Source organism: Denticeps clupeoides, chromosome 4 (assembly GCF_900700375.1).
Source record: "Denticeps clupeoides chromosome 4, fDenClu1.1, whole genome shotgun sequence".
Classification (NCBI taxonomy): Eukaryota; Metazoa; Chordata; class Actinopteri; order Clupeiformes; family Denticipitidae; genus Denticeps; species Denticeps clupeoides.
This window is the reverse complement of record NC_041710.1, coordinates 25,095,902-25,123,806: the sequence shown is the minus strand read 5'-3', so window position 1 is coordinate 25,123,806 and position 27,905 is coordinate 25,095,902. Positions and strand designations below refer to the sequence as shown.

The following is a 27,905-nucleotide window of genomic DNA, read 5'->3' as shown; positions in this document are numbered from 1 at the left end:
CTATTCCTGGTGGAGCATATGTGCCATTGAAGGGCTTGGGTTTCGGAAATGCTTTTTCTATGCTAATCAGATGCGGCGCGGTCAGCAGCCGTCTCTTGTGTGGTTCACACTGGCACATCTACTCTAACATTCAGCCTACTGCAGGGTTACAATTAAACTGGGAATGAGAATATTGCACTTATTATTTGGAATTGAGACTGCTTGTAAAATAAACCATCTGTTTTTTCTCTCGTCTTTCCTGGCCTTGTGTTGTATGTCCATCTTTCTTAAGTTGGTCTGATGCAGTTGTCTTAACAGCTTCTTTTTTCTTTTTAAATGTGAAAACATGAGTAGTGGACCCAATTTAAGTAAGTTTTTGCCCACTGTTGAATGAAAAGCCCCTAAAACAAAAGGCACGGCCAGCGGGTGAAGCCCCTGCACCCCTATGAGTTCAGACGAAGCGTCTCAGGCCCTGCCTTATTTATTCAGCTTGTTGCAAGCCTGCATGATGGGGAAAAAAAACGCCGTTCCCTTCCAGCCATGTTCGCACCATGCCGAGACATTTGGCAAGGTCGACTCGTGGAAGGTTCTCCCCCAGACTAAAGGGGTGGTCTGGGCGTGGCCCGCTGCAAGGTCATCTTCTTGCAGGCCTCTTCCTGGTCTCCCTGAAGTCAGGGCCCACCGTCTCTGTGTGAGAACATAATAAAGTGTGTTTTATAAACCACTCAATATATTACAGGAGTTTGGCTCTCATGTCCAGTGAAACATTAGTCATCAGAATTGCATAAATAATAGTGCTTTAAGATACATCCTAATGCAAAATCATGCAAATCTGTGATTCAATTGAACACGAGAATACAATAGAAAACTGAGTAACCATTTAGTGCACATACAGTGAAGTAAACTGACATCTCATTCATTGACAAAAATTGTTAAAATGCTGGTTTCTGCATTTAGAGAAATGTTAAAGTACATAATAATTGTAGTTATATATACCTTAAACAAAAAAAATGGTGTCATCATATTAACGTACTAAACCACACTTAAAAAGTGTTTTCTATAAAAACACAAATTCATTGTGATTCATTGAGAATTGTTACATGTAGAATCTCAATCAGATCACGTGAACACAAGATCTATGTGCAGGAACGTTCATGATGTTAAAAGGCATTTCTGCTCTTCTCTTCACAGGCCTGGTGACTACAACCTCAAGAAAGCTTGACCGAGAGCAGCAGGACGAGCACATCCTTGAGGTAAATACCATCCAGCTCATGTCTTTTACAGGTACAAAGCATCCCTTTTAAAACAATCTCTGAAGAGCACCAAAGAAGAGCAAGTTCTTGCTGTAGCTTGCATTATGAAATCTCCCAAAGACACGAGTCAAAGGTGTGAAAAGGCAAAGATTAACCGTTTAACCCCTTGTGTCACCTCAGCCTCGACTTTCGCAACATGTGGCTTGTTGCCAGCAGGGGCCTTTAAACATGAAAGCAGAAATGCATGTGAGCGCTGCAGATGTTCTTTTTTTATTTTCTTTCCTCCTCTTTTGCAATAAATGCGGAGTATTTTGACCGATCCTCCTGCGTGGATATCCGGGGGGGAATCGGGTGACTGTTCTTTTGTTCTTTCTCAGCGTTCCATCTTGGGATAAGGCACGCCAGGGCAGGAAGCTGCAGTCCACGATCTGCCAGTGTTTAAACTTGTGGATTTTAATTGACTGCCTCCCCTCGACCGCCACCCCCCGCCACATTCCCACAACCCTTACTGCTGCCTCTCCCACTTTTTCTAGCCATCTATAGTAAACTCAGTCTGTCTACGTAGCACATTTGTTTGTGTGCCAGGGCCAGTGAGCAGATTGTCTGTCTTTAATTACGGTTATGAATTGTGCAATTTGAGCTTCATTGGATGTCGATTAATACTGATGCATCGGGTGCCAGCCGCCACCACGTTTTCATACTCAATTTGCTTGGGTTTAGAGACTGTAATTGCATCCTGGGCCGTGGAGTAAATGATGTCAGTGGGGAGAGACTGATGACACTGTTCCCTCGAGGGACACACTTTTAGTGGGCAGCATGTATCTCCACCACGTTGGTGTGTGCAGGTTGAACACTACTGTAAAGATGAGCTCTGCACGAGCATTTACGGTTTCGGTGAGATTAGCAAAATAAGTCTCAACCCAAAGAGTCAGCTATTACAAAAATAGTACAGAATGGAACCCAATTCTGACATTTGTCTAATAAAGAGGTGCTTATGCTTTTGTGTTAAATTAGAGTGCTTAATGTCGCAGACCTTCACACTGGGCTTAAATACCATAAGATTTTCTTCACTGATAATTAACCACTTAAGTCAGCAGGCACAGTAAGGGTAGCACCTTGAGAAATGCTCAGGAACATTAACTCGCCCATTTTCATGCCTCACCCCAGACCAGCAGGAAGGGAGGTATAATGTGGGTAATTTAAATCCACTCACTTTTGACCCAAATTCTTCTGTACTATGTAAAGTGAGAGGAGACTAGATTTTTATTTCATTTTTTTTTTTTTACTTCTTCTCACTCTCTGGCTACCTCATTCTGATGCACAGTAACCATGGCGACTTCAGAACTGCCGTGCTAGTTAGCGTAATGTTTTTGGTTGGGGGTATTGACCTGTTTTTCCCCTGAGGGGGTTCCAGCACCAGCTAACCCCACCTCCTCTCGTTGCTCCTTCCTACTGAGGGAGCCTCCTTGTGGATAATGATTCTCAGAGAGAGGGGGGCAGGGGTTTGTGGAAGGTCAGGGGTCACAGTGGAGCCAGAAGGCCTGGCAGTTTTATGTGGCTCCTTAGCACCGGATGACATGGGGGTGTTTAGGGGGCTGGAGGTATTGGCTAAGATTGGACAACACAGGCCAGAATCTCAAAAGTATATGTTTTTAATAGCAACCATTTAACAAATTTTTTTGCTTCAGAAGAGTTCTTAATTTAACTGTAAAGCAACAACTGCAATCAGTGACACCATTATTTCTCCATTTGAATGTATACAACTAGCGGTTTTGCTACATTAAACGTTAACAATGTCAAAAAGTTAACTTGTTCATGTCTTTCATTGTTAAATTTGTCATTGCCATTTTACATTAGATGTAATCGACATAATTCAGGATATTTCTACTCAGCTTTTAATAATCCCAGTAATGTACTTTGTTCAATCATACTCTCTGCCCTCTTGTTCGTGCCCAAACAAAAAGCACTCATAGGAGAGTGTTACTTGCTGTAGTTGCTGTAAACAGCTGAAGCATGATAGTTGTCCATTTGTCCGATGATCTTATATGCTTTTGATGGCATGTTCAGTTTAAGGCATTAACCTCTTCTTTGATAGTGTGCAGTGTTTGCCTGTAGGCTCTGGTGGAGGCTACAACAGGCTCTCAGTCCTGCCCCCTACCCTCCTGGTGAGCATGTGTTGACTTCAGCAGCAGGGTGAGAGACAGACAGGGAGGGGGAGAGCGCGGACGCGGTTAGAGAGTAAACATTTTGGCTTGCAGGACATGTCAGGACCTGCCAAACAGTCCAGGGCCAACGTATTCAAAAGAGCTGGAGTCGTGTTAAAGGAACAGTTTGGTCTCTGTTAGCACTTGCCTTATTAAAAAGGTCTACAAATTTACGTAATCTGTAATTTGGATAGTCAGGCCAGGTTTCAAGGATTATTTGTCCAATATAACATACAGCGTACCATTATTAGAATATTAGAAAATCAGTATGTTTAGTAGAACGGATAAAGTGTTTAGTAAAACTCTATAAAGTGCTGAGCATGGAAGGCATCTGTACTACAAAGTAATATAATATTAAATACTGAATTGCTTTATGAAGGGCAAATAGTCACTTTAGTATTTACATTTCGTAAAGAATTGCTATTTGGCAGGGATTATAAAATGTAGACAGCAGCCAGCAGTTTCTTGCACACTTGAATTTTCCTCTTAATTCCATGTTTGCAAACTTGACGTTCCCTGTGGTAATTTACTAATTTACATGGCTGATATCAGGCTGGATCATCTAGTTAAGATGATTTTTCTCATGCATTAAATGTTATAAGCCTTCTGTTGGTTTGAACTGGATGTTTTTGCCTGATTAATAATTGCCTGGCAACTCCTTTTTTTTTGTTCCATGGCTCAAACAAATAATTGGCAAATCCCTGTAAGTTAGGTACAACAAAAACTGACCCATTTGATTACATTCATTGTAACACAGCAATTTCTGATCAGGCTAATGCATATGTGAGTGTGAGTAGATACACAAAAGCAAGAATGATCATGTAAAGCATTCAGCTAGCTGACAAAAATGTTAATAAAGTTGATTTACTTTCAATGCAAACAATTACATGTGGTGATTATAATTCATGTGGCTCAGGTCCTGCTCAGTTGTAACTCAAGTTAACGCAGACTCATTACAATGCCTATATTTGACAGAATGGCTGTTTGTTGGATGGCTTTTCACTGCAGTCGAAACAAATGCATCAAGTCAAACAGGCTCCGTGATAAAAAAAAAAGTCGTGAACTGCTCTGCACAGCACTGATGGAAGGTGTTGTTTTCCAAGCAAGAGTGTGCTGAGGAACGAGTCTCCGGTGCTGCCTTTGCATGCACTTTCATTCCCCTCACATCCATACCTCCCCCAAAGTCACATCGTCTGTCGAACTAATTGGTGCATTGTGGAGTTTGCAGGGTTTGTTTTCATAATTGATGCTTCCCATCTTGCCATTCCTGGCATAATTACTGCTCAGAAGTCACTGTTTACATAGCGCCGGCCTCTTCTTCAGCTTCCTCACTGTCTGTTAACGCAGCAAGGAAGATGGTACGGCAGACAAGATAGTTTTTTTATTTTTTTTTTTCGCCTAGTTGCACCAAAAGTGTGCGCTAACAAACCCTTTCCCACGAGAAAGAGATGGAGAGAGTTGCCAGTGATGGGAGGGGGGTCCTTGTCATCCTGTTTAATTAATTCTGTTCGGGCAGATAGCTTGGTTAACTTTGGACAGTTTTGCAAAATACAAAACACACATAATAGTCCTAATCGCACATGGTACCAAATGGCTTATGACTGAAAGTGTTTGCAGAAAACATTGAGCAGATGGTTTTCGATGGGCCTGTGATATTTTTTTTTCTCCGTGTTCATTTTCATACGCCAAAGCCATTCACATCTCCCAGTTCTTGAAAATGGCACCAGTGGGTCGCTCTATTGCTTGGGGTGTTTTCTGCCTTTGATTGTCATCACGCTGCTCACACCATGTACTTCACTGCTTATATGTACAACAAGCTCAGAGGCTCTGGGACATACTAATGGTGCTTTGAGTAGCTGTTAGTGCTGCTTGATGGGACAGGACGCCGGTGAATCAGTCGGTGGTACACAGCTTCAGTTATACGCCATCTGCAGACTGCGATTTCATCAGCTTCATCAAGAATCCTTACAAATCCGTAGAAATCACACCGTGCAATACGGATCAAGGTTCAATAGCAGTTATATAAACAAAATAAAAGTCATCTGCATCCACTATGGGTAAAGCATGTAAAATAAAATATATTTACTGTGCTCTGGCCAAGTGTGCCACAAGTTCATTTTAGAAACATGAATTGGCCGCAATATCATGATGCGTTATTTTATGAGTCTTGTCACTATATGTAACTAATGCACTGACTCTGGAATGCTTGTAAGCCCATGCTATTGGCCTTCTTTGATCTTCAGTCACAGTATGATGTAGGACCACAGTTTTGGAGTCACGATTTTTCTCTGAACAACCCAAACTGAACAACACCAGTTCTTACTTTTTGAAGTATAAAAATGAGCAAGTCTGCGCCTCAGTGTGACTTCATTTGGATCTAATCATTTTCAGCCCCATCATTTGAACTCAAGGAAGTGACTTCTTCCTACAGTGAGCTTGGCATGGGGTATGTGAATGAGAGGAGCCACTTTCCCCACACCCTCTCGCGTCTGGAAAAAGGCAAAATTGTGTGACAACTGTCACAGAATCCAAGAGTCGCTGCTTGTTTTGAGTTTATTCTGTGTGAAACGAGTGAAAAGAAGAGAAAGAAAGTCATTTAGGCTCTTCATTCGAGGGAGCATAACAGCCCTGTTGCCTGCATGTTTGTTCCCGGAGACGCAGCATGTGTCTTTGAAAAGATGACTTGACAGCTTATCAGAGAGCGAATTGCTTCAATTTTGGCAGTCATTTGACTGCTTTTGAGGCAGCTTTGAAAAAGAGACAAAAAAATAATGGATGGAAAAAAGTTTGCCTAATCTGGTAAATTTGATTAATTCAGGCCCTGGGAATAAACGTCTTCAAGAATGGCGGCCTTATGCATTTTCTAGACATACACCAGTTTATTACTTTGTCCTTCCTATGCGTGGTACCATTCAACATTGCTGGCTTAATTGAAAGGGTTTTTTATTGTGACACTGCGTTTCCTTATCTACCTCTTATTTCGGCACGAAAGGCTGCTAAGAAAAGTGGAACGAGTCCATTCGTGATGGAATATGACACCTCAGCTGAATTTAAAACTCACTGCCAAGTAGCACTGACATTTTTCCTTAATGTCTTTTAACAGATCACAGTCACAGACAGTGGCACGCCGCCCAGGTCCACGGTGGTGCGTGTGATTGTGAAAGTATTGGACGAGAATGACAACAAACCGCAGTTCCTGGAGAAGATCTACAAGATCAAACTTCCGGAAAGGGAGAAACCAGAGAAAGAGAGGTTTTCTAAAAGAGACCCTGTTTATCGGGTTATTGCCTCGGACCGGGATGAGGGCCCCAATGCAGAGATCTCCTACAGCATCGAAGAAGGCGATGAGCTTGGAAAGTTCTTCATTGAGCCGAAAACGGGCCTGGTCTCCTCCAAGAAGTTTTCCTCAGCTGGAGAATATGACATCCTAACAGTGAGTAAAATTGGCAAATCTTGGAAAGCATTATATTGTACTATAGCATGCTATCTTCTCCGTCTTGGCCCCTCGGTGGTGGAATGAACTTCCCCCTCGAGGTCAGAACAGCTCAGTCACTGAGCACCTTCAAACGACAGCTCAAGACCTTCCTCTTTAAAGAATATTTAGATTAAATTGTAATTTTCTTGTTGTCGAACTTTGTGTACAGAATCTACAACAGAGTGAATTAAATAGATGTATTCATAGTTGGGGTCCTAGTGAACCGGAATTGATCTCTTCATCGATGGTAACTTGAAAGCACGTTGTAAGTCGCTCTGGATAAGGGCGTCTGCCAAATGCCGTAAATGTAAATGTAAATCTAGCCGGCTATACCTCTCTAGGACCTAGAATCGAGTGCTGTAATTCCAAGTGTAACCAGCAGAGTATCTGAATTGTGGACTCTGTCACTCATAGATCAAAGCTGTAGACAACGGCCGCCCGCAGAAATCTTCCACCTGTCGGCTGCACATCGAGTGGATCCCCAAGCCGGAGCAGTCACCCACTCCATTATCTTTTGAAGAGCAAACGTTCTCCTTCAACGTCATGGAGAGCGACCCCGTGGCCCATGTGGTAGGGTTCGTCACCATGGAGAACGCAGAAGTGCCTGTCTGGTTTGAGATCACAGGTAAATTGTGCCAGTATCTTGACCCCTTTATCTGACCATTTTTTTATGTGTGTGCAACTACAAGCAAATTTGTTTTCCTAGCATTTGACACACTGGTGTAATGTGTTAATGACTGAAATGGCTAAAAAAATGGCTAAATGCTAGCTGAACCTTCGCATGATGTAGCCTCACTTTGCATGTCCTTCGTTGAAACTCAGTTGAAGCATTTCTCTTAAGCTCTGTCACTTTTTCTTCCTCTTATCAATGCTAATCAATGAATGCTAACCTTTTTAACGTTCTTTCTCTCCCTCTGTCTCTTTTCTTTTCTGCTTATCTTTTTTCTGGGAATGGTTTGTTTTTAATTGGATGTGCAAGGCGACATAGAGGCTAAAGAAGTTTTTTACATCGTTCAGATGGCTTGTGACCTGAACTGTACAGCAGAAGGTATCTGCTGGGATCTCTTAATGGACCCTCATTAAGAGATCAGTTATTTGTGGTGCTTGTGTGTTGTGTTACGTTGTCCCTTTCAGAGGTACTGATGGTTACTTCATCTTTTCCCTATTTGACGTATGGGTCTGTGTTTTAACGTAGTTATGCATGGTGCAGGCAACTCAAAAAGGGGAGGGATAGCTTTTCATTGCATCTTAATCTTTTCAAATGCCTACAGAACATGATTTGCTTTCAAGAAAATGAACAGTGAAGTGCTGCCTGTGCTTTGCAGCTTTCCATCCCTCTCAGTTCCAACTAATTGTCAAGCCAGACTTTTCTTGTTTTTCTTGTTTAGCATGGCATGCTTGATTTGATGTTGGTAATTGTGTCGCGTTAAAACTTTTTGCTCTGCACTTTTAAATACAGCCTGCATGCTAAACTCATGCACTACATCACCGTTTTTTAAAAAAAATCTTATTATCTTCATATTTGTCAACAGAGGCACTTAGATCATACATTTCAGGGAAAGGGGGGAATAAACAACACCAGGTGTAACTTTCAAGCAGTGGCAGGCAGGTGTAGCAGCCTGTTTCTTTTCATCACCATCTCACCTCAACCACTGTTAAACAAGCGATGATGAGAATTTAATCCTCTGTCAATTTTCATCTTGTCCAAAAATGTACAGGTGGGAACTATGACAGTCGTTTTGACATCGGCAAGGCGAGCGGGACCATCATCGTAGCCAGACCCCTTGACGCCGAGCAGAAATCAAATTACAACCTGACGGTGGAGGCAACAGATGGAACCACATCTATCAGCACCCAGGTAATTGAGTCGCTAATGAAATGTTTATGGAAAGAGGAATTTGCCATGGATCCATTCTTCCATTTTTTTTTCCCTAACCAAATTTGACAGGGATGACATTGGGTTTGATCACTGTTGTTCACATATTGACAGAATGTTTCAAAGCAACTTTTGAACAAATGACCATGAAGCTGCATTATTTCATGTATTGTTGCTTTCAATCGTATTGGATTAGAGTACAGAACAGAAGCAGGAAAGCAGGTGAGAAGTGAGTTTTTCAAGTAGGCTTACCACCATGGTCAGGCTCTGTTGTGATTCGATATGTGTGAGATGTCTCCCGAGTGGCTATATGTCACCACATGTGCTGGCAAAAATCGCTCTGCTCTTGGCCGCCACTCATGGAATCTTCCACTGTCTCATTCCTAAAGTGTCTGAAGAGGATGGTGCTGTCTGGACACAACTTCTGAAAGCATTCATTCCTTAGCTGGTTATTTTTTTTTTTTATAGCAGTACATTGGATATTATCTTTTACTGATTATCACAATTTTCTTTTATTACCGGACCTGAGGATTGTATAGCTTCTTCTGTAAGATGGCATTTTACCAGCAATGCTTACATAGCAGCAAACTGAAAGACATCTGTTAGCTTTGCAATACTCAACAGTGAATGGTGCTCTGTAGGGGGCCTATGCTCTTAAACAGATCTTAAACCGGAAGGGAAGCCATAGCGTGTTGCCATTTCCTGGCAAAGGGTCCTTTTATGTGTGCTGGAACCTCTTAGACGTAGCCGAGTGTTTTCCATTCGGCAGAAGAGAAGCCGCATTTATGGGCCCATGATGTTCGAAGCAGTGACAGAGTACTTATTGTGACGGGTCAGAGTTAAATTTTTTCCCTTCATGTCGAACACCCCCGCTCCCCCCCTCTTCTCTTTGGCAGGAGACTCAGGAACTCAGGATTGAGTTCAAAAACCCCGCTGTGATCAATAGACTCTGCATTCCCCACGCAATTACATTGTTCTTCAAGTTTGCGGATGAAACCGTCTAGCAAACTGAAACAATTCAGACAAGGCTGATCTGTTGATTATTCTTCCCCACTCTGCCTCTCCGTTTTCTTTATGCAGGCTTGTGGTGGTGGTGGTGGGGGGGTTACCAGACACAAATAAGGTGACATAACGCAATTAGTCACAGTGCTACCATGGTTCAAAAACCCTCCCGTTTTTCTTGTCCAAGCTTGTTAATTTGAGTGCCATTGTGGTGCGGCAGAGCTATCACAAATAATCAGTTACAGCCAACGGGCACGCCTGCTCAAAGGGTTCTTGCCGCTCACCCCGGGTTCCTACTTTGTTGGGGATGGGGTAGGACCAGTGATTGTCACTGGGTCGATGTACGTTTAACTTCGGGGTTGTTCTGTGTGCAACCTGCACACTTGAAGGAGCCAAAGGCTAAAAACTATCCAAATTAGTGGGTGAGAATGCTGTTTGGTCCTATCAGCACTTTCAAATAGCTCACAAATAGGCAGGTGTTCTGTGGGGGTAAAGACTGGGTCAAATGGACAAATTAGGCAGATATTTGCCCTTATAACTACTCTCAAGCAGAGCTGCTTTCATCATCCGAATTTATTGCACAGCTGGATGTTTCATCCTCCGAAAACACAAAGCGAGCACATTCATGATCGCTGTTTGATCCCAGGTTGCCCTTTGTTCTCGGAGTAACTGGGTTGGCGCGGTTTTCAATTGCAAACGCTAATCTACAAACTTAGCTCATACATTCCTTTTGTAGCTTTTGAAGGCTTTGGGACGATGCCTTGTTTACCGGGTTAGTACACGATTGTTAAAAACGTTTAGGGCTATTTAGAGATATCTTTGCTTTTCATATAAAACAATTGGATTGTTCATTAAAATGCCATATTATAGAGTGGTGGTAGTAGCCTAGTGGGTTGCCTATGAACCAGAAGACCACAAAGTCCCACTCACTTACCCCTGAGCAATATACTTAACCCTGAGTGTCTCCAGGGAGACTGTCCTGGATAAGGTAATCTAATAAATGCTGTATATGAAAATGTATCAGATTGTTCCCAAATTCTATCCAGAGACTCTTCATGCTGTAAATGACTGGTAGCTGGAAATGGCTGATATTGAGTGGAATGACTTCATAAATACAGAGCAGCCCATTATCAGCAATCATCAGTCTTGAGTTCCAGTGGAATGTTGTGTTCACTAATGCAAGTCCGTCACTTTTATTATTAGACAATCCTTTTTCTGTGGTTTTAGTACATTTCAAAGAAGCAATATCTTCTGGTGCATCAGCAATATTTATCTGGTGCATCAACATGCATAATTTTTCCATGCATATCTGGTGAATTTCATGTGTTTAGAAATATAAGGCTGTGCATTTTGCAACTGGAAGCAGACTGAAACTCAATAAAAGTGGATTTGTAGCTGTTTTAATATTGCTTGTGTTTACCTCTGTGCCAATATGCATGATGTATAATCAAACTTCGCAAAACAGTAATCTCAACACCACGCTCACAATTTCCTCCAAACACTCCCGGTGATTCACTTATCTTCTCCTCAAAACGAAGTCATGCGTCATCTATGCTGCCTGTTTCTTTTGTATTTTTTCCCAGTTTATGCAATGCACGTTTTTTGTTGCTTAACCTAAAGTACCACGCTTTGAAATGGCATGGGGAGGATTAAGAATATTTTGAACAAAAAAAGAATATGCATTGAAGGAGAAAAAAAAATCTGACCATCTGTTTTAATCCTATTTTGGGAATTCTTGGAGCATGGTTACCCTGTGGCGTGTGTGTGTGTGTGTGTGTGTCTCTGCTCACATGCCAATGTCACCAACCCTAAAACCTGCCACCTGGCAGGAAGCATCCCTCACCCTGCGTCTCAGCCAGCAGTGCTCTGTCTTTCACGTGTTCTCAGAGAGATGATAGACTTTTGCTCTCTCCCTCTCTCTCCCTGCTCTGGTGATGGATGTGGTGCAGGTTTTTTGTCTTGGCACCACCTTGTCCCACTCCATCTCTAGAAAGTCAAACGGCTCGCCCTTCACCCCCTTCACCTCACCCCTTACTCTCCCTTTTCTCAGCTGCTATGCACCAAGGTTTATTTGTATTGAAGGTGTATGTGTGTGTGTGTGTGTGTGTGTGTGTGCAGTGCGTGTTAGTAAAGGGTTTGTTTATAGAAGCTTTCCGGCAGCGCTTTTATTTGCCTGTGCCTTTTCACCGACGGTGGGCCTCTGGCTCCAGGAAGGCGCCCATCAGGGATCAGCTGATCCAGCCAAGCTGCATTCCAGCATGGAATGGGCATCTCATAGCCAGGAGTGGTGCCAGGCTGCCCAAACCCTCCTCACCCAGACCCAAGTCCACGTTCCAGCACAATCTGCTGGTGCTTAGTCTGTCCGCTTCTATTATTTATATACTTCTAATTTTTTTACACATGCTATTAGCACATCCACTCAATTTTATGCATAATTTGCAGTTTCTGTTTTACGTGTATGACATTTTTACATGCAGAGAGAACTGCAGAAAGTTCAGCCGGAGTTTAGGATTCACATTCACTTTATTTGATGGTTGTTATTGAGCTGCACCAATGTGATAGATGGTTAACAAGGGAGACGCATGGGATATATCAAGACGAAGAAGGTTGTGAGAGCGTGACCCATGCACATTTCTGCTGTCCACACAGTGATTCGCTTGAACAATATGGAAATGAGTTAACACCTCCAGCGTTTTTCCAGGCTTGATGCCTAGTGTTAAATTTCTCAATTTATTAATAACTGCAGCAGAACCCTGTAGTTCAGAGTGAAGTGCAGCAATTGTTAAATTACATTTACTTTTTCACATTTATGATATTTGGCAGATGCCCCTATGCAGAACATGGCAGGTTGTCAAATGACAATTATTGAATTATATTATAGATAGATATAGATATATATAATTTCTTGTTAATATTCTGTAGTACACTAGAAAATATCTACAAATGGGGAATTGTTTTATTCTTTCATTTAACAATATAAATCTTTCATTTTCTTTAAACATGATTGAGCTACTGTCAGTGATGGATTTTTATGCTTGGTAAAAATTTAGTCTTTCCTTTTCTCTTTTTCGCTCATACATCTCTCATTTTTTGTGACCTGAATGACACAGAGACCCGCTGAGAGCTCGTTTCACAGGAGCGCTGACACGTCTCAACTCCCAAATGCCATAGAGGTCCAGCAGAACAGAGGCCACTTTCAAATCATTCACTCACTCCCACCCATACACACAAGTACATGCAAGCTTGCATGTCGGATGCTAGCAGTGACATTCGTCCACTATTGTCATGTTTTTGAGCCTGTCTGTTGTGTCTGCCTGGCCCTGCCTGAATAGCGGGCGTCCTTTTTGAATGGGTCGCTATCTGCTGCTGCCCAGACATCTCTGCATTATTGTGTTGTGAAGGGCTGAGCCAGCCCTCCACTAACTCCATCCAGCGTACGGTTGCTGGCCAGTCAGTGGCCCAGCTCTCCGGTTTGGGGTCTGGGCACAACTCATTAAATGGGCCTATACCCACTGTTCTCCTCAGGGACCTATGCACATCTGTTTCCCTGACAGCCATTTTAGTGTGAAACCTTTTAGAACCTTACACCAATCAGAAAAAATATATCGTTTTGTCTCATTTAATGTAATCTTATGACTTGAAATATGTGCAACAATGTTAAAAAAATTACCTTAGCAGTGTTTAAGCAGCCATTGAGAACTGTTTGTGTAGTGCTTTTGTGGGTTATGTGGAACAGTGCCCCCTGGTGGCCGGTATTTACAGAACTAATCTGACTTTTTCTTTTGTTCTTGGTTTTTGGCTGTGGAAAAAAAAGGTTGCTCTTGATGTATGAGCAGGCTGTTTGCCGGGCTCTGTAATCCTCTGTCGGAAGTTCAGTAGACGGATGGATCACATTGATTAAACAGGCAGCCAGTGGGACTGAACTCCATGTGGATACTGTACATCTCAGATCTTTTTTATAATTGGTTCTCTGCAAATCTCTAGGACAACAGATTTGGGTCTCTTTGCACCAGTTGGTTGAGCTGTTGATTTGTTTTTTTTCCATGTGTACATGACAAGACTTTGAAGCTTTTTGCTTCCATTTCAAACTAGTCGTGATCAAAAGTTGTAATTTGTTGGAGGCTGTTATCTTTTTAATAGATATTTAAAGCACAGCACACTAGTGTTTGGAAATCAAACATTTTAAATTGAACATTTATGTGCATCAGTTACTCACCGAGGACCTTGTCGGCTTGGTATTTACTGGAGAAAATGTCATTCACTACTACATCAACCCACAATTCAATTAGGCATGTGAAGGTTAGCCAACATTGATTCTCTTTTTCTAAATGACAAGAAACCAAACATTTAGATGATGGCTCTGCGTGCTGCTATATAGTAGTTTCAGAGAAAACATCAAGAAATTGTGGCAGCCATGTGATATTTACAAATTTTCCATTATCTTTGCGCATGATTCAGTTCAGAATAGACATAATGACACATTGTCTTCACATTCGATAATCGCCATTACACAATGACACAGTTGCATTGCCAAAATGTGTGGTAATGACGTTGTCATTTTTTTTTCTTTTCTTAGGTACTCATCAAGGTTATTGATACCAATAACCACCGACCTCAGTTTTCACAACCAAAGTATGAGGTGAGTGTGCTGGAGGACACACCGCCTGAGACAGAAGTCTTGCAAATCAGCGCCACTGATGAGGACGAGAAGAACAAGTTGACCTACACTCTCCTGAGTAGCACTGACCCCTTCAGCTTACGCAAGTTCCGTTTGGACCCTGGCACCGGCATGCTGTACACTGCTGAGAGGCTGGATCATGAGACCATGCGCAAACACACGCTCACTGTTATGGTATGCAAAACACTTCGGAATTATGAAGATTCTGTAGATATTGACTGAATAAAAGTATCCAATGTACTTCAAATCCTTCAAATGCTTGTTCATGGTTATTTTTCACAGAGGGAACACCCAGTAAAGCAGCCATAAAATACAGTCTGCAATGTTAATTATAGGGGTGACAGTATATAATATACGATACAGATAGTCCGTGTAAATATACACTGTGTGCTGTTTTCTGTGTCGGTATCCTTAATATATAATTAGTTATTTTGATGAAGAGTATTTAAAGGAGGGACAATGATGTCTCCAGTTTAAGTTTTAAGTATTTGAATTATGTGTTAATGATTTAATAGCTGCCATTGTCAGTGGTGAATAGCAGAATCGTTTCATTGCACCACTTTTATTGTGTTTAGTCTTTGATGCTTAAGAGTTTGTTGCTGAAGACTTTTTATTTAACTCACTGGTTTACATATTTCTCATACCTCTTCTCTTTCAAACATGAAATTTCTTGCACTGTCAATCTAAGCATGAACCAAAGAAATTAGGAAATTGACTTCAGCTATAATTGTGTTTCTTGTCATAATTAAATTACAGTTTAAATGATTACTCTGAGCTTGGGTAATGTTGCTGTTACTTCCCTCCCTGTCTCTGTCTCTGGTTGACTTTGGCAATGTCAATGCTTGCAGGTTCGTGATCAGGACATCCCAGTAAAGCGGAACCTGGTACGCGTGATTGTCAGCGTTGTGGATACAAATGACAACGCTCCTTGGTTTCTGGGTGGGCCTTTCACAGGCAACGCGTTTGAGTCTGCAGCGGTGGGCTCTGCCGTGCTGCAGGTCACTGCCCTGGACAAAGACAAAGGGCAGAACTCGGAGATTGTCTACAGCATTGAATCAGGTAGCTGAACTACAGACACTGATTGCTCTAATGCATCATCCATTGCTTCAAATAGTACAGTCCAGTGTGGGAAATGAATGTGTGACATCCAGAGATCCTCCGCCTACTGAACGTCGGTTATGAATGACGTATTTGAAGCAGAATAAGGACATAATGAGTCAGAGGCCGAGAGAACTTGATAGCTAGAGGGATAGAAAAACAGACAGAAGGAGGTCGGTTTCCAAGTGTGTGGGCTATTGGGTGCCTTCTCTGCTTTTCCCACCATTGTTGTACAAATAAATAGTGTGTGTCTGGGCGTGGAGCTTCATATACTTCAAAGGGCCTTGTTCAGCATGCACATTTTTAAAATAGTTGGAATGACTAATGAAAATGTCATTTATTTGACTGCAGAGCATGTGCATTAGAAACAGCAATGCAAGTGACTGGATGGCCAGGGATTGAATTGGGTGGGATGGAAAAATTATTATAATTGCTTTACAGTAGTCATGTTTATGTTGCCCTAAATCTGCCTGCCTGTCTGACATAGCCAATATGGCACATTAAGTCATTTTCCTTTATTTCTGGAATATAGGCAGCTCTTCTCTAGCTATGCACCTCATGTTAACATTTTAAGTAATTACAAGGTTCGGATTGCCCAGTCATTTCTAGGCTTGTAAACCTTCTAGAGAAGCTGAAGGAGCTCATTTTATTTTGCTTTGTCTTGCTTGAGGTTGGCACAAGTAGATGTAAATTCATGTTTTATTAAAACTTTTTAATAAATCTTTTTTCCTTTTCAGGAAACGTTGGAAATTCCTTTGCCATCAACCCAGTTCTTGGAACCATTACTGTTGCAAAGGAGCTTGACCGAAGCAGTAAGACCCATTTTGAACTCACAATAAAGGCCTGTGACAAGGGAATACCTCCACTGAGTGCCACAGCAGCAGCTGTAATTACTGTTACAGTGTCAGATAATGCTGTGCCAAAGTTCACTGACAAAGTTTTCTCCGCGGAGGTGACAGAGCTGGCCGTGCCTGGCACATTTGTAAGCCTGGTCACTGCAGTAAGCCAGTCATCAGTCTTCTACCAGATCAAAGACGGCAACGTGAATGGAGCGTTTGACATTAACCCCAACTCTGGTGTGGTTGTAACGCAGAGGTTTTTGGATTATGAAACCGTGCCCTCTTACAAACTGACAATACAAGGAACCAATATGGCTGGAATGGCCAGCAATGCCACTCTTTTCGTCCATCTCAGGGATGAGAATGATAATCCACCCATCTTCATCCAGAATGAGTTTAAAGGGATGGTCAGTGAATCATCACCTATAAACAGTGTGGTTCTAACTAAGGACAATGCACCATTAGTCATCCGAGCCTTGGATGCCGACCAAGATGTTAACTCACACTTAGTCTATCAAATTGTTGAACCATTTGCCCATAATTACTTTGCTATTGACTCTAGCACAGGAGCCATAAGATCCACTACTGAGCTGGATTATGAGCAGAGGAGTCTTTTTCAGTTCACTGTTCAAGTCCATGACATGGGTTTGCCACGATTGTTTGCAGAGGCAGCAGCTAATGTCACAATTGAAATCATAGATGTTAATGACTGTTCACCAAGGTTCAACCAGGAGTTTTATGAGACCACAGTCTCAGTCCCGACCTACAAAGGAGTCAGCGTGGTTGTTGTCAGTGCCACTGATGCGGACTCAGGGCCAAACTCCAGACTAATCTACTCCATCTCTGATGGTAACATTGGAGAGAAGTTCAAAATGGACCCAGTTTCAGGAGTCATCTCAATACAGAATGTAACCCAGCTCAGGAGTAGATATGAACTGAGGGTAAGGGTATCTGATGGCAGGTTTGCCAGCATGGCTGCAGTGAAGATCAATGTCAGGGAAAACAAGGAAAGCAGTCTGAAGATTAAGCAGAGCTCTTATAAGGCCTCTATTCAAGAGAATTCCTCAGAGAAGAAAACCTTAGCTGTAATTTCCACAATAGGAAATCAAGTCAATGAACCTCTTTTTTACAGTATACTGAACACTGATAAGCGGTTTGAAATCAGTCGCACCTCAGGAGTTCTTTCAACTTCAGGCATACCTTTTGATCGTGAAGAACAAGATAAATATGATGTGGTAGTTGAAGTCACCAGGGAAGACCAGGCAGATATGGCCCATGTTCTGGTCTCTGTTACAGTCGAGGATGTCAATGACAATGCCCCTGTGTTTGTTAACCTGCCCTACCATGCCCTTGTGCAGATGGATGCTGAGGTAGGCCAAGTCATCAAGCAGGTGACAGCAGTTGATGCAGACACTGGCAGCAATGCTGAAATCCATTTTCACCTGCAGGAACATCATGACCACATAGAGATTAGCCCGTCTGGGGAAATCTCTTTGAAAAAGAAACTTGATATGGAATCTCTGAATACAGAATTTGTGGTGACAGTTATAGCCAAAGATGGTGGGATGCCAGCTCTCTCTGCCTCTGTGGAAGTGCCTATAAATGTGGTGAATAAAGCCACACCAGTGTTCGAAAAGCCATTCTACAGTCTTGAGATCCCAGAGAACATCCAGCTGCACACTCCCATAGTGCACGTTCAGGCCAGTGAATCAGAAGGCCCACGCATTGTTTACACAATCTCTGAAGGTGACCCGCTCTCTCAGTTCTCTGTCAGCTTCAACACTGGTGTTATTCATGTGATACAAGCACTGGACTTTGAAACACATCCTGCTTATAAATTAAGCGTAAGAGCAACAGACTCTCTGACTGGGGCCCACTCAGAAGTGTTTGTAGATATTATTCTCGAAGACATAAATGACAATCCCCCAGCATTTCAAGCAAAGGCTTACAACACAAGCTTGTCTGAAGCATCAGCAATTGGCTCTTTTGTATTGCAAGTTTTTGCTACAGATGCAGACAGTGGCAACAATAAAGATGTATTTTACCAGATAGTGGAGGACAAGGAAAAGAGCTCAGATTATTTCAGCATCGACCGTGACACAGGGGTCATCTGGACGACTAATTCGTTTGACCACGAGACAAAAAGCCAGCACAGGCTGACAGTTCGAGCTCTGGATGGAGGGGTTCCTGCCCTTACCAGTGAGGTCACCGTTACCATCGACATCCTGGACTTGAATGACAACATTCCTCTTTTCACACACAGTCATTATGATGCTACTGTCAGTGAGTTGGCTCCTCGAGAGCATTTGGTAACCCAAGTGCAAGCCTCAGATGCTGACAGCTCAGATGCTGGAAAACTGGAGTTCTCCATCACATCTGGAAATGAGAGGCAGAATTTTGCCATAGACAAATCCACTGGGGCTATATTAATTTCAAACCACAGGAAACCACACATGGAGCCAGTCTACAACCTCAACGTCTCCGTGTCAGATGGAGTATTTCACAGCTCGACAATTGTCAGAGTGAATGTCATCAGTGCCAACTTCAATAATCCCACATTTCCTCAGGTTGATTATGTCGTTGAGCTCCTTGAAAATTCCCCGCCTGGAACGCTAGTGGCCGAGGCTCAAGCAATAGATGAAGATGCAGGTATATATGGACAACTGACATACCATATTATCAATGCCTTTGCGAAAGAGAAATTTTCTGTCAATGAGAAAGGAGAGATCGTTGCTTTGGAGAGCCTAGATCGTGAGAATGCTCTTGAAAAGGTGATCCAGATTTCCCTCATGGCGAAAGATGGGGGTGGTAAAGTGGGCTTCTGCACCATCAACGTGATCCTAACAGACGTCAATGATAATGCCCCTCAGTTTAGGGCTGCAGAATACAGACTGAATGTTGCCTCAGATGTGCCAACTGGAACTACTGTCATTAAAATTGCTGCATCAGACATGGATGAAGGAAGTAACGCTGACATTACTTATGCCATAGAAGCAGATGTAGATAATGTCAAAGAAAACTTTGAAATCCACCACCTAACTGGTGTCATTGTGACAAAGGAGAAACTCATAGGCCTGGAAAATGACCTTTATGCTTTCTTTGTAAGAGCAAAGGATGCTGGGAATCCTTCAAAGCAGTCTATCATTCCAGTTTACGTCCGGATTCTGGCACCAGAGGTCCCTGTGCCTAAGTTTACTGAACCCTACTACAGGGTTGCGGTTGACGAGGACCTTCCTATTGGCTCTGAAATTGACACTTTTCAGGCTGAAAGTGAACAAAATGTTGTCTACAATTTGGTGAAAGGAAAAAGCCCAGAGAGCAACCAGGACAACATCTTTGTTGTGGAACCAGAAACAGGTACACTTAAGCTGGAGAAGACTCTGGACCATGAGACCACAAAGTGGTACCAACTCACTTTGCAGGCCAAGAGCAAGCAAGAGTTTGGTGATGTCATTGCTTCCGTTGAAATCAATATCCAAGTTAAGGACGTCAATGATAACCAACCACTCTTTGAGTCAGACCCCTATGAGGCTTTTGTAGTCGAAAACAGTCCAACTGGAACATCTGTGATCCAGGTGAGAGCAACAGACCAGGACTCAGGCACTAATGGTCAGGTTGTCTACAGCCTTGATCATAACCAAGATTCAGAAGATATTGTGGAGCTGTTTTCAGTAAACGGTGAAACTGGCTGGGTAACCACACTGAAGGAACTGGACCGTGAGAAGAAGAATAAACACACAGTGGCAATTCTAGCAACTGACCGTGGGGACAAGGTGCAGCTGGTTGCCAGGACTAAGGTTGAAGTAACCGTGGAAGATGTGAATGACAACCCGCCCCGCTTCACAGCTGAAATCTACAAGGGCACAGTGAGTGAAGATGATCCTCCACCCAGTGGTGTCATTGCAATCCTCAGCACGACTGACGCAGACTCTGAAGACATGAACAAACAGGTCAACTACTTCATCACAGGTGAGCATGGAAAGGAAAATGCTTAAAGCGTATTCCTAATTCTTGCAATAATGCTGGATTTTGTAACTGTAAACTGTGCCGGGTTTAGTATACAAAGAAATGCAAACAAGATCTCACACTGATGTAACAAGCTGACAAGCTGGGGTATTTATTTTATGCATCAAGAGATCATATCTTTCATCATTTGATATCCACTGATTTCAACACACAATATTCACGCCAAATTATGCCAAGTTATCTCTTTGTTAAAGTATGCAATAAAGACTAATGCATACCTCTATAATTTATGTGCTTAGTCAATACACCATATTTTCTAGTTAATTACAAATTATTTCCTAAAAGAAGATTTTTTTTACTCCCATAAGCCCACGTAAACAGAAGCACAGGAATTCATATGCGTTTACAACCTTTAGCGGCACATGCATTCAACACAAGCACTGTGCAAAGAGCAGCAGCTCATGATGTTTATTATTTTGACTGACATGTGGATTCTCTGAAGGAGGAGACCCCCTGGGACAATTTGCCATTGAGCATATCCAGAATGAATGGAAAGTCTCCGTTAGGAAGCCCCTTGACAGAGAGGAACGGGACAATTACCTCCTAAATATCACTGCCACCGATGGCACTTTTGTGACTAAGGCTGTGGTGGAGGTCAAGGTGCTGGACGCCAATGACAACAGCCCCGTTTGTGAGAAGGTAAGTCTTTGACAGCTGGAAAATGTTATCTGGTCCATGGGTGTCAGCCAGTCAGGAAGTTTCAGATTCAAAGTCATGCATTCTATGCATAACGTAGTGATTAAATAGAAGTTAATTCCGTTTTTGAAAAGGTCTCCCTGTGCAATATAGCATTTTGGAAGTCAAAAGAGGGTAACTGTGCACAAGTGCTTCTGTCAAGAGGTATCTTTCGATTGCATATATTATGTTTTTCTCTCTTTTTTTATTTAAGTGCACTGATTATATTAGCAGAGTTCCTGCAGTGTCTGTGAATAACAATAATCCCCCTGTTTCCGCCTCTAGCCCCATTTACCCACTCCTCCTCCACCCTGCATTTTTACATTTCTTTACTGAAATTTTGACAAGTGCCTTTCGCTCCTCTCTTACCCTGCAGTCTTTCTACACTGAGTCTGTCCCAGAAGATTCAGCTCCTGGCAGACTGATCTTGCAAGTGTCAGCCAAGGATGCTGACATCCGCTCCAATGCACAGATCACCTTTGAACTGGTGGGACCCGGGGTGGACCACTTCACCATTGATCCAGACACAGGTACAAACCCTCATTGAACTAATGTCAGTATTTATTGCAGTTGTCCTTGCCATTGAATTCCAGGGTTTAGTGACTAGGCAACTCATTACGACATTATACATGTATGCACAAATCTCCCACAAATGTATTTTTTATTCTTTTTCATAGATTTCCCAGCTTCTAAAGAGGCAACATGTCCATATTTAGGGGCTCTTGCATTCTCTGCCTACTCTCCCTCCTACAGTGCACACAGTAAAGAAGTGCAATTCCCTATGAGGCCAACAGTCATGTGCGGTGCACACTTCCAGCATGAATTGTAATCCCTTCTTAAGGGTGTGTGTGGTTGTGTGGAGCCATTGTTTATCGAGCTCTGTCATTATTTTTCATTTAATTTGCCATAGAAGGATCCCCCATGAGGCCCGTCCACCATGGAACTTAGGATCATAGTTCTCATAGCCCAGTTCTCAAAGCCCAGCCCATTACTCTCCTCTAAAAGCTCCCAACCCCTGCTTGGAAGAGGGAAAAAAGAGCAGGAATATTCCCACAGTGAACAAATGAGGGAGACCTGCCATGGCTGTGACTGCATCACTATGCTGCCTACAAAAAGCTGTTAATATACGCTTTGATTTGATAGAGAGTAATCACTAGGAAGGTAGTGTGAAAGCCTGACCTACTATTCTGCTATGACTTTTCTTTTTAGGTTAGCTCTAGTGTATAATTAAGACATTTTTTTATGCTCTCAGGAAAGGAACAATGCATTATTGTTTGTTAATAATGCCAAGTTTTTGAGCTGTCTATAGAGGCTTCTCAAAGTTGGCAGATCGTTTTCCCAGGACACCTCAACAGTTCAAAGCTTCTCTCAAATAGCTGCAGACACTTCGTCCAGCAGTTGCTTAGCCAAGACTCATAGACTTTCAAGCACACACGTATCTGTTTAGCTTCTGAAAGCCATTCATTGTCTCTCCAATTTGTGTTAACTTTTGTCAAATGGATTTTATGCTGGAATTGTTCATTGTGATTTAGCATGTTTTGATATTGGCAGGGTCACATTTCAGTTGTTATAATCTATTCTGTGTGAAAATGGAACCTTATTTACTTGCAGGGGAAGTGAAGACCTTTTTGCCATTGGACCGCGAGAAGCAGGCGGTGCACAAGATGAAGGTGCACGCTCTGGATGGAGGTGGCCGCTACTGCGAGGCTGACGTGGAAATCGTGGTGGAGGACATAAATGATAACGCTCCAGAGTTCAGCATGGACCCCTACACCATCACCGTCTTTGAGAACACAGAGATGAAGACCTATGTGGCACGTCTTCAGGCTACTGATGCTGACACAGGTATAAACCTGAAGCTTTATAATGAGCCATTACTGCTGTTCCCATGAGCTCATCCATTGCTAGTTTAGGGTAGAGGAGTGACCTTATCCAGAACATACAGAGAGAAAGAAGTGAGGGGTCTTACTGCTGTTAATGAACATGCTTATCAGCATCAGCATGTGGGAGTGCAGCTTCACAGCTTTAACTGACAGGAGCTGTTATTAAAGAGGATTTTGTTTCCTGCTTCCTGCTGCCTGGTGAAACACAAACATGAAAAAATATGGCTTTATAAGTTAACATGGCTTTATAGGTTAATGAACATCTTATTAACTACTGTTATTACCAAGTTTGGTGGTTGCCACAGCAAAGCTTCTTACGCAGATCTGTTCCCAGCATAATAATAGCTCTGTTTCCTTCGATTCCCCTCTCCTCTAGTGCACTTCAGTCAGCACACATTGGTGATTTACTTTGGCATTATTTAAATAAACTGTGCATAAGTGATGAATATTTCTTTTTTAGAAATAGCCCCTAACTGATACCATCTAGCGTGCTCCACATTCACAGTGCCTCTTGCAGGCAACTCTATTGAATACAGTTGTTTAAGAAAGGCTCCCCTCCCCAAAAGATTTTTGTGTTAGGCCGGGCTGTTTCATCTTACAGCAGAACAGAAACTTTGACAGATTAAATGGGATTGTGGAACTAGGCCGGCATGGGTAAAGCTTCAGCTTCAAAGCTGCCTCGTCATCACCCGAGGCTCATACCTTTCACACCTCGAGCATCAAAGAGGGGGAATAACAAATACAAGTCAGACCTCTGCTCCGTCTGTTCCCTTTAGCAGCGCGTCACCGTTTCTGCCAAGTGGGCATGATCAACGTGATGTGCAGAGGCAGGGAATAGCAGGTTCGACACTGTTTATCATCTGTGGAATTTGAAGAATGCTATTCTGTGTGCATGTTTGTGTGTGTGTGTGTGTGTGTGTGTGTGAGAGAGACAGAGAGTTTTGAAGATGATTGGTCTTGCTTTGCATCATTGCCCCTCTGTGCCAGGCAGCCGTCGTAGCAGCCAGCTGGCTGTGCCTTATCGGTGCCCACGGTAAGGAAAGAGGTTGGCAGACGTTAGCCATGCCCTTGATCCGTGATAAGGGGAAGTTAAGAGGGTACATTCCATTCCTGGCCCACTTCCTGCCCTTCTGACGACATAACATCATCTAATCTTAACACCCGTTGTTTCAACAATACACACAGCGCAGGCATCGGCGTGTCCTGGCCGAAGAGCTTGACAAATCGAAGAAGACAAGCGCAAAATTATAAATGTTTACTGATGAGGGTGAAGATTGCCAAGTGGTTGGGCACAATCCACTTAGCCGTCATTAAGCAATTTCACAGAAGTAATTTTGTCTCATAAATGTGCCATAGTCTGCAGGCGGATTTTGTGCAGTTCTTTGTGTGTGTGTGTGTGTTTGGGTGAGAGAAAAGAGGGAGATTGTGATCAGGGTTGCATGCTTTAGGGGATGCAAGGCTGATAAATGCAAATATAATGACCCAACCACCTGCATTACGACTGTTATCGTAATCCGTCTCTCTCCGTTACCCCTGGCCGCAAGTTCTGATGAGCAATGAGGACGATATTGACTGTTGTTGCCACCTGCTCTCTCACTCTTTACTCGCAATTATCCAGCCTTCTCATTTGATTTGAATGCTTATGTGTTGCATACAGGGACGAACGCGGACATCCTGTACTCTCTGGCAGACTCGGCCGACGACACCTTCTCCATTAACGAGCAGACCGGAATTCTGAGTCTGGAGAAGCCTCTGGATAGGGAGCTCCAGGCGGTCTATACGCTGAAGACCCGCGCCACGGACCAGGGCTCAACTCGCCGATTGTCCTCAGTGTGCATCGTCACAGTCTCCGTGCTGGACATCAACGACAACCCGCCCGTGTTCGAGCACCGCGAGTATGTGGCCACCATCACAGAAGATGTCACCAAGGGCACACAAGTGCTGCAGGTGCACGCCGCTAGCCGCGATGCAGATGCAAACGGCGAGATCACATATGCTATTGTCAGCGGCAACGAGCGCGGCATGTTCAGTGTGGACTCCAAGACAGGTGTGTGTGTGTGTGTGGGTAAAGTACATCATAAGTCGACACATACAGTATCCGGTGTCCATCATTTGGCTGAGTTTTCATTCTTGCTGTTGTGTTCAGTTTTGCTGTTATGATTACACTGCAGAGCAAAAGCAGCTCTTTCTTTTAACAGAATACATACAGATCGAAATATATAAAATAATAGTAAATACATACATCCTCTTATTAACGGTGAAACCGACTTGCAGTATTTTCAATATGGTACAGTTGCTAACCCTCTCTGCTGTGAGGGTTTCATGCTGTACAGGGGTAATTATGGGCAAATATTATTAAATAATGAAATGCAGTACATTTGTTTTTTATTATCACGTCAAGGACAGTTATTCAAAATAATATTCATTAAAACAAATTAAATAGAAAGATAGGTCTATAGATTCAAATTGCGACTAATGTAAATCATTATGTTAAATTAGGCTACACTGCTGTTTTTAATGTTATTAATAATGGTGGAACTTGTGGTGCTTTTGAAGAAGCAAGTCTGACGGCCTCTTGTCTACCTCATTCTGTCATTGTCACTCTCTGTAATGACGTCCAAACTTGTTTTTGCCATAGGTGACATCTTTGTGATTGAAAATCTGGATTATGAGACGTCCCACGAGTACTATCTGACAGTGGAGGCCACGGATGGTGGCTCGCCGCCGCTCAGTGACATGGCGACAGTCAATATCAACCTGACTGATGTAAATGACAACAGCCCAACTTTCAGCCAGCTGGTCTACACCGCTGTTGTCAGCGAGGACTCGGAACTTGGGAGGACCATTGTGGCAGTGAGTCCCTGTTCATTTTTGATTGCCACCTTCTTAAGACAAATGTGTCTACAGCAATCTACTTTTAAGGCTAGGGCACTGTGTAATTATGACTGTTGTTGGCTGTGTTCGCTTCATTGGGGCAGTGGTTGCCTAGCGGTTAAGGAAGCGGCCCCGTAATCAGAAGGTTGCAGGTTCGAATCCCGATCCGCCAGGGTGCCACTGAGGTGCCATTGAGCAAAGTACCGTCCCCTCACACTGATCCCTGGGCACCTGTCATGGCTGCCCATTTCTCACCAAGGGTGATGGTTAAAAGCAGAGGACACATTTCGCTGTGTGCACCGTGTGCTGTGCTGCAGTGTATCACAATCACTTCACTTTCACTTCATTTTAATTAAAGACAAGTGACTCATTACAATCTGAATGAACTGTCTACCACTCGCTCCCTTTGTACACATGTCCTCCCTTCGTCCCTCCACACTGACCTTTTCCCTCTCCCATTCGTGTGTGCTCCTCCCTCTCTCACTTTCTCTAGTCCCTTTGAGTAATTTTTCACGTCTAATGGCGCAGCATATAAATGCTAGGTGTTAAAATGCGAGTGTAGTACTTGGTGACGTTACACTTCTGTGCACTTTGATTTCCCTGAGGATCCCACAGCCGTATTTAGAGTGCAGTCTGGCAACACAGTGAGTTCCACAACACCTGTGTCCTTGGCTAATCTATTAAGCGGCAGTGTGTGTGTGGGGGTATATGTTGTGCCCAGATTATAGCACTGTCTATCTCTTTCACTCAGGTTGTGGCGGATGATGCCGACGGTCCCTCCTTCAACCAGGTGCGCTACTCCATCATCGACGGCAACCTGGGCAGCCCGTTCACGGTCGACGCCGTGCGAGGGGAGATTAAAGTGGCACGTCCATTGGACAGGGAGAAGGTGGGGCGGCCGTGAGGATAGACTCATTTCCCAGTAGTCCTTGGTCCAGGCGCAATGCCAAGTCTTTGTTTTTCATGTTCACAGACACTTCAGCATACTTCTAATGCTCTTTTATCTCCTTCCACTCCTTTGTTGTCTGCATGTCTCCGAACCAGACATCTGGATATACGCTGACCGTGCTGGCCTTGGATAATGGCAGTCCACCCAAGTCCAGCAGTGCCACAGTAAACGTGGATGTGTCGGATGTGAACGACAACCCACCTGTCTTCTTTCAGGCCAACTACAGCCTCATCATCCAGGTGAGATAGAAAAGGACAGATGTGGGAGGAAAGAGAGAAGCAGGGAAAATTAGCCATTGTCCCAGTCTTGCCCTGCCAAAGTCTCTGGCAATAAGGGGGAACAGAATTGGATTTGGCAGCATTTGCTGGAATGACCCATAAGTTTATAGTGAACCACTGTGAAAAACAGAATATGCTGAAATATATATCTGCATACATACAATATATCTAAATATAAATGGGGCTGCTGTATATCACTGACATCACTTCACTTTCACTTTAAATAGATATTTTTCAATAATAAGGGTTATAATGGGGTGCTTGTCGACTTTCTGGGCAATTTCATTCTTACAAAACCGGCTGCTACACACTTTTCAATTCAGTAATTTAAGCACATCAGATTAATTAATAAAGTATATTAAATGTTTGTTGTATTATAATGGTAGTACTTATGCAATATAGTATGTATGCAGTATGAATTGAAAACCTGATCGGAAGTTTGTGGATGCCCAACAGGAGAACAGGCCAGTGGGGACCAGTGTGCTGCAGCTCAGCGTGACAGATCGTGACGCTACCCACAATGGCCCGCCCTTTACTTTCACCATCATCAGCGGGAATGAGGCCGACGCCTTCCAAATCAATCCCCAGGGGGAGCTGCTGGCTGCTTCACAGCTTAGTCGACACAAAAAGGACCAATACCTGCTCCATGTTCAGGTGAGTCTTGCTGATCCTTGAACGTGGGGACATTTTAAAACTTACCCTGTAGCAAGCAGTGTAACTTATTATTATCACAGTACAGTATCACATACTATTACAAAAGACACCACAGAAAATCACTATGAGTTTAAACAAGAAGTCTTGAGCTCAGGCCTCATC

The 27,905-nt window shown here is 43.1% G+C and overlaps 1 protein-coding gene across 12 annotated transcripts in view; it reads left to right on the top strand.

Moving 5' to 3' along the window:
- Window positions 1-27,905, top strand: part of fat1a (FAT atypical cadherin 1a) — a 62,452-nt gene that overhangs the window by 24,911 nt on the left and 9,636 nt on the right. For 10 of the 12 annotated variants that reach the window (XR_003749464.1, XR_003749467.1, XR_003749468.1 and 7 more), the window contains exons 4-19: window positions 1,171-1,232; window positions 6,540-6,869; window positions 7,326-7,536; window positions 7,891-7,959; window positions 8,630-8,769; window positions 14,366-14,641; window positions 15,316-15,526; window positions 16,303-20,373; window positions 20,873-21,069; window positions 21,482-21,635; window positions 22,717-22,950; window positions 24,646-25,035; window positions 25,627-25,841; window positions 26,614-26,751; window positions 26,907-27,050; window positions 27,546-27,743. Coding sequence is in view for 7 of the 12 variants with exons in the window: in XM_028975753.1 (XP_028831586.1) it covers window positions 1,171-1,232; window positions 6,540-6,869; window positions 7,326-7,536; window positions 7,891-7,959; window positions 8,630-8,769; window positions 14,366-14,641; window positions 15,316-15,526; window positions 16,303-20,373; window positions 20,873-21,069; window positions 21,482-21,635; window positions 22,717-22,950; window positions 24,646-25,035; window positions 25,627-25,841; window positions 26,614-26,751; window positions 26,907-27,050; window positions 27,546-27,743 (7,040 nt within the window). In the remaining 5 variants the exon portion in view is untranslated. The remainder of the gene's footprint in view (window positions 1-1,170; window positions 1,233-6,539; window positions 6,870-7,325; window positions 7,537-7,890; window positions 7,960-8,629; window positions 8,770-14,365; window positions 14,642-15,315; window positions 15,527-16,302; window positions 20,374-20,872; window positions 21,070-21,481; window positions 21,636-22,716; window positions 22,951-24,645; window positions 25,036-25,626; window positions 25,842-26,613; window positions 26,752-26,906; window positions 27,051-27,545; window positions 27,744-27,905) is intronic. The other 2 variants (XM_028975756.1, XM_028975755.1) reach the window with 1 other exon arrangement.